Genomic DNA, 14,955 nt, shown 5'->3' on the forward strand with positions numbered 1-14,955 from the left:
GCCACGATAATGGCAGAGGGGGTGGTTCGTGGTCGGGAACGGAGGATCTTTTGGAGAACGAGTAAGGCGAGACAACAGTAAAGTAGGCAGAATTAATAATATGAGATAAACAAATATATTCTCTAAGTCAATTACACAGTTTCCGACGTACAGGCAGACGGATTGATTCTGCGGCATGCAAGCGCTCTGGCCTCCGCGATACGTTCTCGACACGCGGTATTAAGTAACCGCTTCTCCTCTCTGATGGACGAGCTCTCGATTCTAACGTAATTCTATGCGACGCATGTATCGCGGTTACGGAGATCCATGGCGCAGTACGAAAATCTTCGGAATGCGTGAACACGCGAGAACATCCTCTGAAGTCTAGGCTTTACTACGACGACGATAGTAAGCGACACGAAACGGTACGATACAAAATTACGGCACAACAATACAATGCAAAATCATGACGCGACGATACGATACAGAATTATGACGCGTCGATACGATACAGAATGACCTGGCTGTGACCGCGGCGGGCGTGCAAAATAACTGGCTCGAAATAACGAAACCAAGACTGTATCGGACGGGATGGCACGATCACGCGGTACGCGCGTGCAATCGCGACGCAGTTACTCGCGAAAGGATCCAATCTCACGGGATCCAACGACAATTTCGCGGATACGTGCGATCCCTCCGATTCGGAAATCGGCGGCTTTACAATACGTTATATTCGTCTCATCACGAAGTCCTCTCGGTACTCTCGCTTTCTCTCGGCTGATGTCCTGCGTCCTCTCGCACGTCTTTATCGCCTTGAGTTCACAGCGCAAGTATCGGTCCCTTGGGGGGCGCGCAGGCGACCGTGGGCCCACGTGATAGCCTTATCGGCCCTGATTGGTCGCGGGCCATCTCGCGAGCTTCCGCGAGTCCTCGCGACTTGCTATTGCGTCGCGCGCCCTAGATCCTTGAGCGCGCGGGATTCGACTCAATGGGTGCATTCAGTACTACGACCGCTCACTGAGCGCTCAGTGAGCTCTTGAATCTGTTTGGTCTATATTTTTAGTTCTAACGAAATATGCCAATTAGATGCAAGAGCTCACTGAGCGCTCAATGAGCGGTCGTGCTTATGGATGCAAGCGCTTACTGAGCGCTCAGTGAGCACCTGAGCGGTTGTAGTACTGAATGCACCCAATGCTGGCGTTGTTTCGGCTGCTCGCAACAGTCCCCTCTGGATTGCTTTTGCCGGCGTGTCGTCCGGATCCGTGGGTTCCTTTATAGACAGGCTCGACCTCCGGATTCGATGTCTTCTCTCGGCAAAGGCTTCCTTGCGGCACCGACAGCGGGGTCTCTCGCTCGTACTATGGCAGAGGGTGGCCATCCCCTCACGCCGCCTTAGTCGCTCCCGCGGTATAATCGCCTGTAAAGAGTTCGGCTACAGGAAAACAGTTATGCGCAGGGCGTTAGCTCGATAATATAGAACGGTATCACCTGTGCGCTACCCCTCCTCTGGGTGGCCTCGGGCCTCCAATATATGGTCTTCTATCCTCTTCTTGACCGCCTCTTTGAAGTGGAATGTGTCGCACATTAAATTACCTACCGCAGCCGCCGATACTAAAAATTTTCAAACAAATTCACAAAAAGAAATAGTAACGTTACGCGAAACGCGATGACAGAAATCTCCTAATTCTCGTTTGAAAATCGCAACAAGCGTCGGCACGCCCGCCCTCCGTGTCGCGAGGACTTAGGACAAATTTGCCGCGCAGCTTCGGCCAGGTCGAATGACCCTTGTGACGGACGGTGAAAAACGTGACGTCACAATACATGTAAATTTATAATATATATTATTAAATACATTTTCATGACATAACTGAATATTTTTCTCTTTTTCACGTTTAAACACAAATCTTCGCATAATGCATAAAATATAAAAAATCAATCCAGAGTCTTTTATTTTACGGAAAGGAAGAAAATGAACCAAGGGAGTTGACTGTGTATCTTGAAATGAGGTGAAAATTACAAAAGTGAACAAATTCACTAGTTATTGACCAATTAAATGATGAATATTCTAGTGAATTTGCTCACTTTTGTAATTTTCACCTCATTTCGAGTTACACAATCGACTCCCTGATAACATGCAAAATCCTTAAGGACTTTGATTGGTATAGTTTCTTATGTATTATGTGTACAGATGTAAACGACGGAAAAATTTTTTAAATAGTTAAAAAGTTAAAATATAATATAACGATTAATACAGAATTTAATGTCGATGGCTATAAATATACCTTACCTTTTACTATTATTTGAATGATGTTTTATACTGTGCTTCAATTTTAAAAGTTAAGTAAGTATTCCATACTGTTATTAATACAAATAATACTTTATTAGATTAATTGACACTGTTTTTGTCGTATACTGTGATTGTATACGTATAAGGTTGTACACATTCTAAATTTAAATTTGTGAGACAACGTTCATCGAATCTCTAATTACTCTTGAATTAATATTATATTGGGATGTTGTCTCAAAATAAATAAAATATAGAATACAAAATAATTAAAATATAGAGTACAATTATAACTAATCTGCAACGAAACAGTATCTGTTATGCTTATAAAGTATTATCTGTATTAATAATATCACTTATTCAGCTTTTAAATATAAAATATCTGTCGTTCAAATAATTATATTGAAATAACTATATGTTTTTTTCATGAATTTTATGTAATTTGGTCAAAAGTATCGTTATTTACAGTAAAAAAAAACTAGTTTTTTACTTGATACTTTTCCTCGAAGTAAAAAATACCGTTTTTTTATATCTTTAATTATGCGTTATGCGATATGCAAAAATCTGTGCCTCCAACTAGAGATTCTCAAGTATTCGCTAAATAAAATCATGAAGTGTATTCTCTAAAGTATTCTCTAAATAAAATCATAAAGTGTTCTCTAAATAAAAGTATTCTCTAAATAAAATCATAAAGTGTATTCTCTGAATAAAATCATATATGTGTGAACATTGCGCTTTATACATTATGTTTTTCCTACTTCCTTTGTTTTTAATATGTATCATCTTCTAGTAAGTATACTCACAAAGTAAAGATGCGACAAACATAAATTTAGCGAAGTGAATATCATATATTCACTTAGTTAGATTTATGTTCACCGTGTTTTATCTTATGTAAGTAGGAATAAAATACGGTTGCGCCATTAGTTGCACTATATTCTTGCAACGTCGTCATCAACCAATCCCGTAGCGATTTCAATTCGTGCATCTCTTAAGCTTGAGGATTTCTAGTGCATCCCAACCGAAATCGCTATTCATTGTACAACGGTCTTTATATGCACCAGTGCACATCAGTGCATCCCAGCTGAAATCGCTATAAAATACTTTCGTGAAATATTTCAATGGAATATTCTAAAACGTTTTACAAATCTTTACGAAATATTTTTTTAATATTTTATTGAAATATTTCCAAAAATGATTCATAAAAATATTTTAAAATATTTCATGCTATGTGGGATGTCCTATCGCCCGGATTGCCTCTATCATGTGCATGATGGAAAGATTATTGTCCGTATTCATAGTTAGACCTTTGCCCGTATTCATAGTCAGACTTTGTACTTAAGGTTTCCTTAAATTTATCTTTAGATGGTCAGTAGCCAATGAAATAATTCGTACAGTATCTGAAGATAAATTTAAAGAAGCCTTAAATATAATGCGGAGTCTACAATAGAAGTCGTAGCGGTCGTAGAGTTTTAAGTCGTAGAAAATTGACCAATCACAGTTGATTATTCTTCTCATATTCGACTGTGATTGGTTAATTTTCTACGACTCAAGATCCTACGACTACTACGACTTGTATTGTAGACCCCTCATAAGGCCTGACTATGAATACTAGTGTCCCTAGAAGATAGAGTCTGGCCCATCGACATCTAGGACCGCTGATGGCAATGGTGGGGGTAGAAAGACGATTAGAGTGAGAGGCAGGAATAATAAGATCGTTCTTTCTCTGTTTACTGAAGCCTGATTGGTTGTTGTTAATAATTGGCACTACTGTTGAATTAACAACAACCAATCAGGCTTCAGTAAACAAAGAAAGAACGATCTTATTATTCCTGCCTCTCATTCTAATCGTCTTTCTACCCCCACCATTACCATCAGCGGTCCATTCTAGATGTCGATGGTCTGGCCACTACCCCTCAAAATGGCGTCAGTAAGTGGTAGGGATTGATCACAGCTTTCTCGAAGTACATACATATCGTGATATCATGGACACATACGTATACCCTTTTAACACACAAGGACAATCGATTAACTTATTGTAAACGATTTTCGTAATAAAATACAAAAGATGAAGGATATTTGGATTTTATCTCATATGTTTAACCCATTGTCGAATTTTATATGTGTCACTTTTCTTTCGGAGCGGACAGCGCTGTTAGCACGAATATATGCGTATTACTATCGTCATCCTACTAAATTACAGATGTCTCTAGAATTCACTTTCAGTAATGGAACGTGAATTCTCAGCGAGGCCTTATAATGCGCTTACACTTATACACAGTAAGTTAAATTATTATCGTGTTGCAACTCGTCAATTTCACATTTGTTAGAAGTGTAAAATCCATAAGTAGCTTTCTAACCTAGCAAATAATAACATTCTTACAATATGTTAATCATAAAAGGAATTTTATTATGCAATAAACATTATTTACAGAATACATAAAATGCCTTACTGTTGTGTAATGAAATGTTCCAACTCGTGGAAAACGGGACATTCGATGCATCGCCTGCCAAGAAATATTGAAAGAAAACAACATTGGCTTGTAAATATAGAAAGAAATAATATGGATGTTACAAAAGACTGGTTTGTATGCGAGGTAAGTTTTATGTATTGTTTAATTTATAGTGGACATATTTAAAAGTTGTATTAATATTATTATTAATGTGCAACAGGTACATTTCTCACCTGAAATATGGGAAAAACCACGAATAGATGGGAAAAAGAAATTAAAATATAATGCAATACCTACCATTTTTCCACAAAAAAATAAAAATCAAATTGTAACAGCTTTATCTCGAGTACACGACAATGAAATAATCTTTAATTCTTCCAATGTAAGTTTAATTTTGTGATAATTTTTTGTGCTATTATTTTTATTTTATTGTTATTATTTCTAATATACTTGTCATTGCAATATAGGATGAAGTCCATATAACAACTTTATCTCCAGTACCTGATAATGAAATGATCTCTCATTCTTTTGATGTAAGTTAAATTTCATATTATTAGTTAATTCTATACTAAATTATTGTTACTTTTCTTATATGTGTATTTGATATATATCACAATATAGGATGAAGGACATACTGCATCATCAGTTACTATATTTGAAAATTCGTCAACTGTCTCATTGACAAGTTTCCAAAATATAAAAATAGGAAAGCCATTATCAATAGTTACTGTTACAAGTCTTGAAGAGGCAAATTCAAAACTCCAAAATGCATTATTACAGTCTGAACAGGCAAAAGAAGAAGTAGAACGGATAAAAATAAGAGCTAAACAAACGGAGATAAAACTGAAGAAAGCAAATGCGATAATTTTTAAATTAGACAAATCAAAAACGCTACTGAAGAGAAACGCAAGGAAACTTATGGATGAAAACAAAAAATTAGTACAGAAAATACGTATATTAGAAACAAGCAAAAATATCGACATCCGCAAAATATTGAATGATGATCAAGTTGTAGCTCTGGACGAACAAAATCCACGAAGTGGAAGTTTAAAATGGAGTAATAATACCATTATAAAAGCTTTACGATTGAAAATGTTTTGTGGTAGTACTAGTTACACAGAACTTTTGAATCAAAACATTTCTTTGTCATCAGAGCGTACGCTTAGAAGAAAATTAGAGAATATTAAATTTGAAACCGGTGTGTGTAATGATATATTTGATATATATTACAACAACAAGTTTTGCAATTTACTGACAACCATGAAAAAGATTGCGTATTAGTCATGGATGAAATGAGCATTGCTGCAGGGGAACAGGTTGATCCATCTACGAAATGTTCTTTTGGACTGTCAACTCTGCTCGATAAACATGGTATACACGAAAAATGGAGAATGGACTGCGCGATCCGTATCCAAGTAGTATATCAAATGTGGTTGACAATGAGAGAGAGGGACCGTGGAAGATGGCCAATCTCCCTCTCATTCTCTCTCCCATTACACCATTGAATGAAAAGAGATAGTGATGATGTTTTCCACGGTCCCTCTCTCTTACTTTTATCGACCATTTTGACACACGAATTGCGCAGTCCATTCTTTGTCTTTGATTTACACATAAATAAAGAGTGTTTGCAGTAGCGTTTTCATATATGGTAACGTTATGGCGCGATTCGTGACGTGATATGTGACGCGCGATATTCAATGAACATATTGTTATTCCGGAAAAACAGTATGCTTATTGAATATCGCGCGTCGGGTCGCGACATTATGCTGAAGGTATGATGTTAACATTAAAATGTATTCCGATATGTATTCCGATATACACTTCCAATACTTCAAACTTATATAGGCTTTCCTTTTAAAAGACTTAAACCAACACAAATTAACACAATCTCGACATAGTTTCTTAGTAGTATATTTTCTAATGTATATGCATATATATTTTTTAAATAATTTTAATATCGTTCAGTTGGTCAAAATAACATTTGAACATACTCTGATCCTTTTCTCGAGTAGAGTTGAAAAGTATCGATTGAGTTAGAATTGTAAATAAAAATACTAGAAATGTATAGCGAAACATATATTAGAATTTACTGTATTTGAGAGAATGCTAGTGCAAAAACTGCCCAATATGAATTTTTTAAATTACTTTTTGTTGTGTGCGCGTGTGTGTGTGTAATTTTACATATATCTTTACATTTTATTGTTTTATAAAGTTCTTTCTTACTCTATTTTTCCTTTTCTTTCTCCAATACTACAAATTAATAGGTACAGTGAAAGAAGCTACACATTGTCTAGTTTTCATGCTTGGAGGTCTTTTTACATGTTGAAAAATCCCTGTTGCGTATCATTATACCCCTGACAGTTTAAATGGTGCTATTTTAAAACCCATTATACTACAAATTATAGAAAAAAGCAGAAGCTATTGGTTTATATGTTCATGGCGTGATTTCCGACATGGGTCCCGTAAATTGCAGCATGTGGAAAGCATTTGAAGGGATTGGGTGTAGCAAATATTCAAAAATTAGGAATAGTATTGCTCATCCTGTTGATGAAGGTCGAAAATTGTTTTTTATTGCTGATGCTCCGCATTTATTAAAAAATCTTAAAGCTGCATTACTAAACAACAAAATTATTGAGTTGCCACAAAAATTCCTTCGGACACACAATTTATCCTATTCTATTGCTGAGTGCCAACATTTAAATGATTTAATTGACATCCAAGAAAATCTGCAATTTAAACTAACACCTAAGATTTAAAAAAAAGATATAACTTGCAGTACACACACACACACACACACACACACACACACACACACACACACACACACATTTAATAGAACGAAAGTAAATAAAGCAAAAAATATATTGAGTCGAAATGTTAGTAGTGCTTTGTATTTCTTCGCTGAAGAAAAAAATAGGCAAGAATTGAACAGTACAGCAACATTTATTGAAATTTGCTCTAAATGGTTTATTTTGGTAACTGCTCGAACATCAAAAGTTGCATTAGGTAAAACAATAGGTAATGAAATGACGAAAAAAAATTCGAGGACAGTATTGCATTTCTGGAATCTGTTGTAGAACTATTTAGAGAAATAAAAATTAGTTACAAACCTACATTTAAACCTGTTCAAATAGGTATTATGCTTACTACAACTTCTATTATAGAATTGACAAAATATCATAAATGAACGAAAATATTCTTATGTTTTAACATCTCGCTTTACGCAAGACTGTCTCGAAAATGTTTTCTCTTCGATAAGAACAAGGTACCCAATTCCAAATGCTTTGCAATTTAAGTAGAATTTAAAGCTTCTAGCAATATCAAAATATCTTCACACGCCACATACGTCCAATTACGACAAAGATGATGGAGACATGATTGGTGATTTTTTAAAAACATCTAAAAAGGATAAAGTAATAGAGAAAAATGTAGTCCTTCCTGAATCATATTCTAAATCAAGCAAAATTCAGTTGGATAATGTTGAATTAAATCTTTTATATAACATAGCAGGCTATATTATAACAAGTATACGTAAAAATAGTACAATATGCTTAGAATGTTTAAATTCTGCTGGATCAAAATGTTACGATCCGAAGCAACAATACGCAAATCTAGTTCGGTTGCGGAGTTTTCGTAAAAATACACTGTTTTATATCAACAATGAAACGTTCATATATTTTTATAGGATGGAAATTATTATACGTCACTATTTATCTTATGTAAAACTAAATATGTGCAATTTTATAACATTTTACATGGACCAAATGAAAACTATAACATGCTCTATGAAATCATGTCACAATTTACCTTTGAAAATTAAAAAACGTTTTATTGTTTACAGAATGCGCATCTCTTGTAAAAAAGACAAATTAAAACAAAAAGAATATAGTAGTAAAACAATGGCTATGCACTCTGTAGTTAAATAAAACTTTATTATTAAAGCATCCTTTTGTATAATTATTTTTACTTAATTTTTAAATCCATTCCCAGACATCACAATTCGACATACCTTTATATCTTTATTTTTCTTTTTTTCTTTTTCCCCTTTTTTCTGTTTTTTTTCCCCTTATGGGAATTGTATTATTAAATGGATAGAATATTAACATGAATTCATGATTGCGGGGGAATTCACATTGATAAGACATCCCTTGATCTTGCATTATTTATGTTAATCACAAAAGTGTATTTATAAAATATTAAAAATACATCTTAAAATATTTTGTAAATATTTTATAAATATTGTGTATTGTCTGGGTTAGGCTACAAATATTTCAAAGCGTTCATAGTCGTCATACTTTCAAGCATATTGTAATCTATATACATATATACGCTCAATTTCTGTACTGTGTGATTGGTTACGCCATTGTGAGGGGGTTTTGGGATTGACTAATGAAAACATTCACGATGTGTGGCCAGACTCTACCTTCTAGGGACACTAATAAATACGGGCATATAGCTCCTACTCACTCCAACAAGCGCGTTAAAGTGAGTAGGAGCTATGGTAGGAGGTAGGAGGTAAGAGCATGCGCGCGAACAAACGTTGGTAGCCTGGGTAGTACATAATAAAAAGAGACAAAATCTAAATGATGTGCGTGTGACGAAAACAACTAAGGTTGGCTAAACTGGGACTACGAACAAGCGAGAGGGCAGAGAATTAGAGAGAGACACTTGCAAACTGAGCACACCATGTAATCTTTCCATCATGTATTATGTGTATTATCTGGTATTATCTTTTTCTTCGTATCAAGGTTATGGATTGATAAACCTTGCTTTAATCTAACAGCAAGATGATAATCGTCGAAAGCATTTATAGTAATAAAACTGCTTAAATAACTGCTGTCGCTTCTATCTCTACGTTTATTGGAAATTGGTACGTTTTGGCGAAAAGCGAAAAGCAACAAACAAGTACGCGAAAAGTTTTCATTGTATTGCAGTTTTTGATATCAAGTTATATCTTACTTCAATATATGTGCCATCTGATGAAATGAAGTTTTTTATTTTGACATTGTCGATTTCATCCTTAATTAGTATACACTGTCAAATTATAACACTAAATGGTGCATGGACAGGGACCATTAATATATGTGGTAAATATGATTTACTAGATATCTATCTTTTTCAATAAAAGTATTTATATACGAAACTGTATATTTATGTAACGTATAGTATAAAGATTGTGTTTGCATGTGTGTTACATACGTGCATATGCATGCAGTAATTTAGGATGTCAATCAATAATGCTTTCCATTTACACACAAGTGAAACTGAGTCTGAAGTGAGCTGAGTATTTCATACTCACTCAGATTAATGACGTCGCTACTCGTTTAGGCACCTTGTGTTCCATTTCAAATTTACTGCCAGCGCTGAAAATGCTACAGTTTACGTTACGCGCACTATAGATCTTCAATACAGACAGTCAATTTTGGAACGTAACCATTTGGTAAAAAGCTATCACATGACGACACAGGTTCATAACTTCATTTTTAAAGTGAATTTATGAGACTCGCAATTAGTAAGACTGCGTTCGGAAACTTCACTCAGATGCACTCAGGTGAACTCACGCCGTTCGGAAACGTTCGAGTTGTACCGAGATGATAGAAGTGAAACCGTTCAGAAATTCTATTGAGTAGTACCTCTGGGGGAAAATTTTCCACCTTGAAATTTCAAGGTGGATCCGAGTAATTTTGTATATGGCGGGATGTTTTAAACTGTGAGGATGTTATTTATGGCTAAACTAATATACATATACTTTTGAAACTTAAAGTGAGATAGTTATAAAAGGGGGTCGATTATGTATCTCGAAATAATGTGAAAATTACAAAAGTAGCAAATTCACTAGAATACTCATAATTTAATTGATCAATAACTAGTGAATTTGCTCACTTTTGTAATTTTCACCTCATTTCGAGATACATAATCGATCCCCAGGAGATACGGTAGTGTCTCGGCGCTAAGCCAAGAGCATTTTAATATTTGGAAAAAGCGAAAAAGAGAGTTCTAGTGCAGTATAGTGTAGGAATAAAATACTTTGACAGAAAAACACCTTGGGCATGCGATGGAGCGTGTAAATTTATTAAAAGAAAGACACATATTATGCACTAATAATGATAACAAGGGGATATGATTCCCAAGGAAATCTTCTAGTCTATGATATGATCGGTAAGCAATAAATTTATAGTTTACTTACATCTTTTATCTTATATCGTTTATTTATACTTATATCTTTTAACCTAAACACATTTGTAGTTAGAAATATTTGTAAGAATTAAGTATATAACTTTTTTTTTTAGATAAAACTTCAATATCAATACCTATATCTGAAGAATCTGTGGCATTTTTTGGACTACAAGAAATTATTGTAAGCCATAATGAGCCCAAAAGTCTTGTTACTGAGTCCAATAGTAGTACGTTAATGAGTACGCAGTCATCAACATAGCAAGGTACAAATTCTCAGGGTTGGTAACGTTACCTTATAAAAATAACTTGTTACCGTTACCGTTCTTTTTCCTAAAAAGTAACTCGTTATCGTTACTCGTTATTGATTTGCAAAAGTAACTCGTTATCGTTACCGTTTTTCAAAACGTAACGAGTCATTACTTTTTCGTTACTTTCTTTTCTTGACACTAATAGAATATTATAGTATTTTCATTGTGCGCACTCAGTGCACATTGAAGCCGTTGTACACAACTCTAAATGTAAAAATGAGATATTTCAATTGATGAAGTGCCTAAAATATATTTCATCAAATTGCATAATAAAATGTATTGAGGATTTCGCGGTTTAGCTCGTTTCTATATTTTTATTAATCATACATCTTTACATCAATTGTACAGCGGCTTTAAAGTGCACTGAATGTGCACTAGTTCTGCCAATAAAAAACCACCATTATATACGTAATTAAATTCCTGCGGTAAATACAAAAAAGATGTCAGAATTCTATTTTTTACTAGAGAAATATAAAACTCAAAAACTGATAAATGTATATACGCTCTAGTTACGATTAAAACTTTTATGTAAATAGAAATAGAGTAACTAACTGTGAATAAAAGTAACTAGTGAAATCGTTACCATTACCCCAAAAATGTAACGTCGTTACCCAATCGTTACCGAAAAAAGTAACTTGTAACGGTAACGACGTTACAAGTAACGCGTTACTTGCCAACCCTGCAAATTCTTATGACAATAGCTGCGTTCAGCAGACTCAACAGTTTTGCAACCGTTTTATGATTGTCTGCTGAGATAGGACCATTCTTCTAGATCTAAAAGTATGATCCAATTAGCGTGAAGAAAACTTACAACAGTTGCAAAACAAACGTTCTGCTGAACGCAGCCAATGTTACAATTATAGAATATTTAAAATCAAACTTGTTTTTGCAAAACAATAATATGAAGAAAAATTTCAATAAAATTACATCAACAATGGATATATAACTGAGAATAAAACTAAAGATCACATCAAGATCATCATTACTACTTTCTGGATATAAGTTATTTAAGGTATTCCGTATTAATACTTGTCCAACAATTATGGCACAAACTATAATAATATTTGCGCGAGATTATTCTTGGTCTGCCATTTTTTATTTATTTGACCGATTTGCCGTTTGGAAACTATTCGTACTTGAGGTGCACCTTGCCCCCACCATCATTTACCCGGTACTACCCTCAGGGTAACGTTTCCGAACGCAGCCTAAAGCATATGGTCTCGAACTTGTACAGATTGTAAGTAAAAACTCAATTGCCCAGATAGCAAAGCGTGTCTCAGCAAAATCTCGCAAATCTGTGATTGCTTATGATGCTGACAACTTGCCATAGATTTGTCTTCAACGATTTCGAATATACCGACATTGTAGCAACATGAAGACAAAACGTGTTGCCAGCAGTTTAACAGCAAGATAGACACATCAATGTTATCTTGCGTTGTCGACAATATAACAGCATTGTATAATGCTGCATATTATTATGGCAATAGTACGAATTTTGATGATGATTTTAAAGTTGTCGGCAAACTGCTGGCAAGTTGCTACTTAATGTTATCATATCGTGAAGGCATCAAGTTGCCAACAAATGAGAACTCAGTTGCTGCAATTCTGGTAGCAACACATACTTAGCAATACATATTTAGCAAGCAATATTATTGTGTCTGTCGGATTGTGAGTCATATCTCGGTTACTTATGTTACGCGGTACTATTCTGTTGATTATCGACCGCGTTATCGATTGATTTGTTATTATAGTTCGGTGCCATAGAGCGCTATGGATGTGCGCGCGCATTTCTTCTGTTGCAAGCGTTAAGGCCATCACACGTATGTATAAAAATTTTAATCGGAATCGTAAGGTCGCAAACAAATCGACCAATCACAATCAAAATTAAGATCTCGCGCTTTAAACACTCGACTGTGATTGGCCGATTTGCCTACGGCCTTACAATTACGACTAAAATTTTTGTACGTGTGATGGCCTTTATGAGGAAGATCAGATTCGAACTAGCGAGCGTACAAGAAACGCGTTCGTTCAGTGTAATAAATACAAAAGCAGTATAAACAAGTGTTATTTCATTTTACCCGAAACTATAGTTAACATTTCATTTCAAAGACAAACACGTTGCTATTTGGGTGAATCTCACTTGTTAGAATGCAAATAAAACGCGCATTCAACTGAATTATGACGTCATAAATGAGAATTATCCTCGGAATTATCTGAGAATCGGTGTAACTGGAAAGCAACTAAGAATGCATTCCGTTTCACTCATGATGTGCATAATGCATCATTTATCCTTGTTTAACATTCGGTGAGTAACAAGGATAAAAGATGCATCATGAATGAAATGGCACCTTAAGGGCAGTATTCATAGTTAGATCTTATATTCAAGACCGTCTTAAGTACAGTTTTAAGAAGTCATGAACCAATCAGAAGGTCGTATTAGCAACTTAAGACATTACTTAAGACGGTCTTAAAATAAGAACCGACTATGAATACCGGCCTAAGTCTCACTAAAAATGCTTTGAAGCATTTGATTGACTAGGGCTACTTTCACCAACTCCGATTAACTTAATCGACCGATTATTCCATTAAAATTAGCCAATCGCCATCTGTTGTCAATCAAAATGACAAATGTGATTGGTCAATTCCAATGGATTAATCGGAGTTGGTAAAAGTAGCCCTAATCAAAAGAAAGAAGTTTACTAACTAACCAATCAAAGGAAACATTTTGTAGCATCGCGTTATGACCCTTAAGGTGCCGTGACATGCGGCGTAACCTGCGTATTCTAGTAATTTCCAATTTTTTTTTTTACGCATTTAGAATACGTTATTTTTTATTTACTAGAATACGCCATTCTGAAAACCGGCATTCACATTGGGCGTATTTCGCAGAAGATTAGAGAAATGCGGAACTAATGCAACCAATTGCTGATTAGAATTTCTGTTGTACACTCTAACAGAAATGCTAAACGAATTTACGATTGGTTTTCGTAATCTACGCAACTCGAAAAGTACGCCTCATGGGGAACCGGTACTTTCTATCGTGTACATACAATACGCGTTTGTACAAATTTAGAAAAAGAAAGTCTGATTTATAATATGTGGCCATAACCGTTAACTTATGCCGGTGCCGGTAAAGTTCAACCATAGGATTTCAATGCTTTCGTTCATACTAACTTGCCTTATTAGTAGAAAATGAATAATTAAAATCGTAATAAAATCCCCAAGAAAATTAAAATTTTAAATCATACGCCTTTTTATAAGGGTCCGCGTCATTTTCTCCTTACGGGAAACGAGTTCATCTAGCGGCAGCGCTGCGCACTACGCCGGCAGAGCTGCTCACTACGCGTAGTGGATAACGCTAACGCCAGCGGTATTTTTTCAAATTTCAATGAAAAAAAAAGTAAACAAAACTTATTCATACCGACACTTAGTAAAAATCAGTGTAGTGTCGAAGCAGTAGAAATTGATTTTCCAACGTCAATTGAACTTTATTTTTTATTTTTTTTATTTTTTTTCCACTGAAATTAAGCAATTTTCCAGTTTTTTTTGTACGTTTTGCATCATAAAACCATAGTGGCCATCATGAAAGAAATCTCATAGCTATTCGACGAATTTTTTATAAATGCAGGATACTTAGAAGCACAAAAACGTGAAGAATAAATTTTTGTTGTTAATTTTTTTCTGAGTGAAAATGAAAAAGGGAAAAATTGCTAATTTTTACGATATTTTAAATCGTTCGTATCATGTTTACGCGTTT

General features: G+C 34.9%; 2 protein-coding genes across 3 annotated transcripts in view; both read left to right on the top strand.

Annotated features, from left to right (window-relative positions):
* Positions 1-4,141: 4,141 nt before the first annotated feature.
* LOC108727988 (THAP domain-containing protein 2) lies at positions 4,142-6,601 on the top strand. Of its 2 annotated transcripts, none has more exons than XM_018456334.1 (5): positions 4,142-4,540; positions 4,695-4,857; positions 4,934-5,095; positions 5,181-5,246; positions 5,335-6,601. In XM_018456334.1, the coding sequence occupies exons 2-5, from the start codon at positions 4,705-4,707 to the stop codon at positions 5,992-5,994; spliced, it is 1,041 nt and encodes a 346-aa protein (XP_018311836.1). In that variant the 5' UTR covers positions 4,142-4,540; positions 4,695-4,704; the 3' UTR covers positions 5,995-6,601. The 2 variants fall into 2 exon arrangements, with proteins under 2 accessions (XP_018311836.1, XP_018311837.1); XM_018456335.1 differs by having other exon boundaries at positions 5,503-6,601.
* Positions 6,602-9,178: 2,577 nt separating this feature from the next.
* Positions 9,179-14,955, top strand: part of beta-Man (beta-mannosidase) — a 16,905-nt gene continuing 11,128 nt past the window's right edge. The window contains exon 1 of the mRNA XM_018456333.1: positions 9,179-9,800. Coding sequence (XP_018311835.1) covers positions 9,698-9,800 — 103 coding nt within the window. The 5' untranslated portion in view covers positions 9,179-9,697. The remainder of the gene's footprint in view (positions 9,801-14,955) is intronic.

Source organism: Mycetomoellerius zeteki, unplaced genomic scaffold (genome assembly GCF_001594055.1).
Source record: "Mycetomoellerius zeteki isolate Tzet28-1 unplaced genomic scaffold, Tzet1.0 scaffold566, whole genome shotgun sequence".
Taxonomy (NCBI): Eukaryota; Metazoa; Arthropoda; class Insecta; order Hymenoptera; family Formicidae; genus Mycetomoellerius; species Mycetomoellerius zeteki.

Excerpts from the sequence above, each read along its gene's own strand:
- LOC108727988 (XM_018456334.1), top strand. The coding sequence starts at position 4,705 with ATGCCTTACTGTTGTGTAATGAAATGTTCCAACTCGTGGAAAACGGGA. Across the intron at positions 5,096-5,180 it reads TAATCTTTAATTCTTCCAAT|GATGAAGTCCATATAACAAC; the intron begins GTAAGTTTAATT and ends ATTGCAATATAG. Across the intron at positions 5,247-5,334 it reads TGATCTCTCATTCTTTTGAT|GATGAAGGACATACTGCATC; the intron begins GTAAGTTAAATT and ends ATCACAATATAG.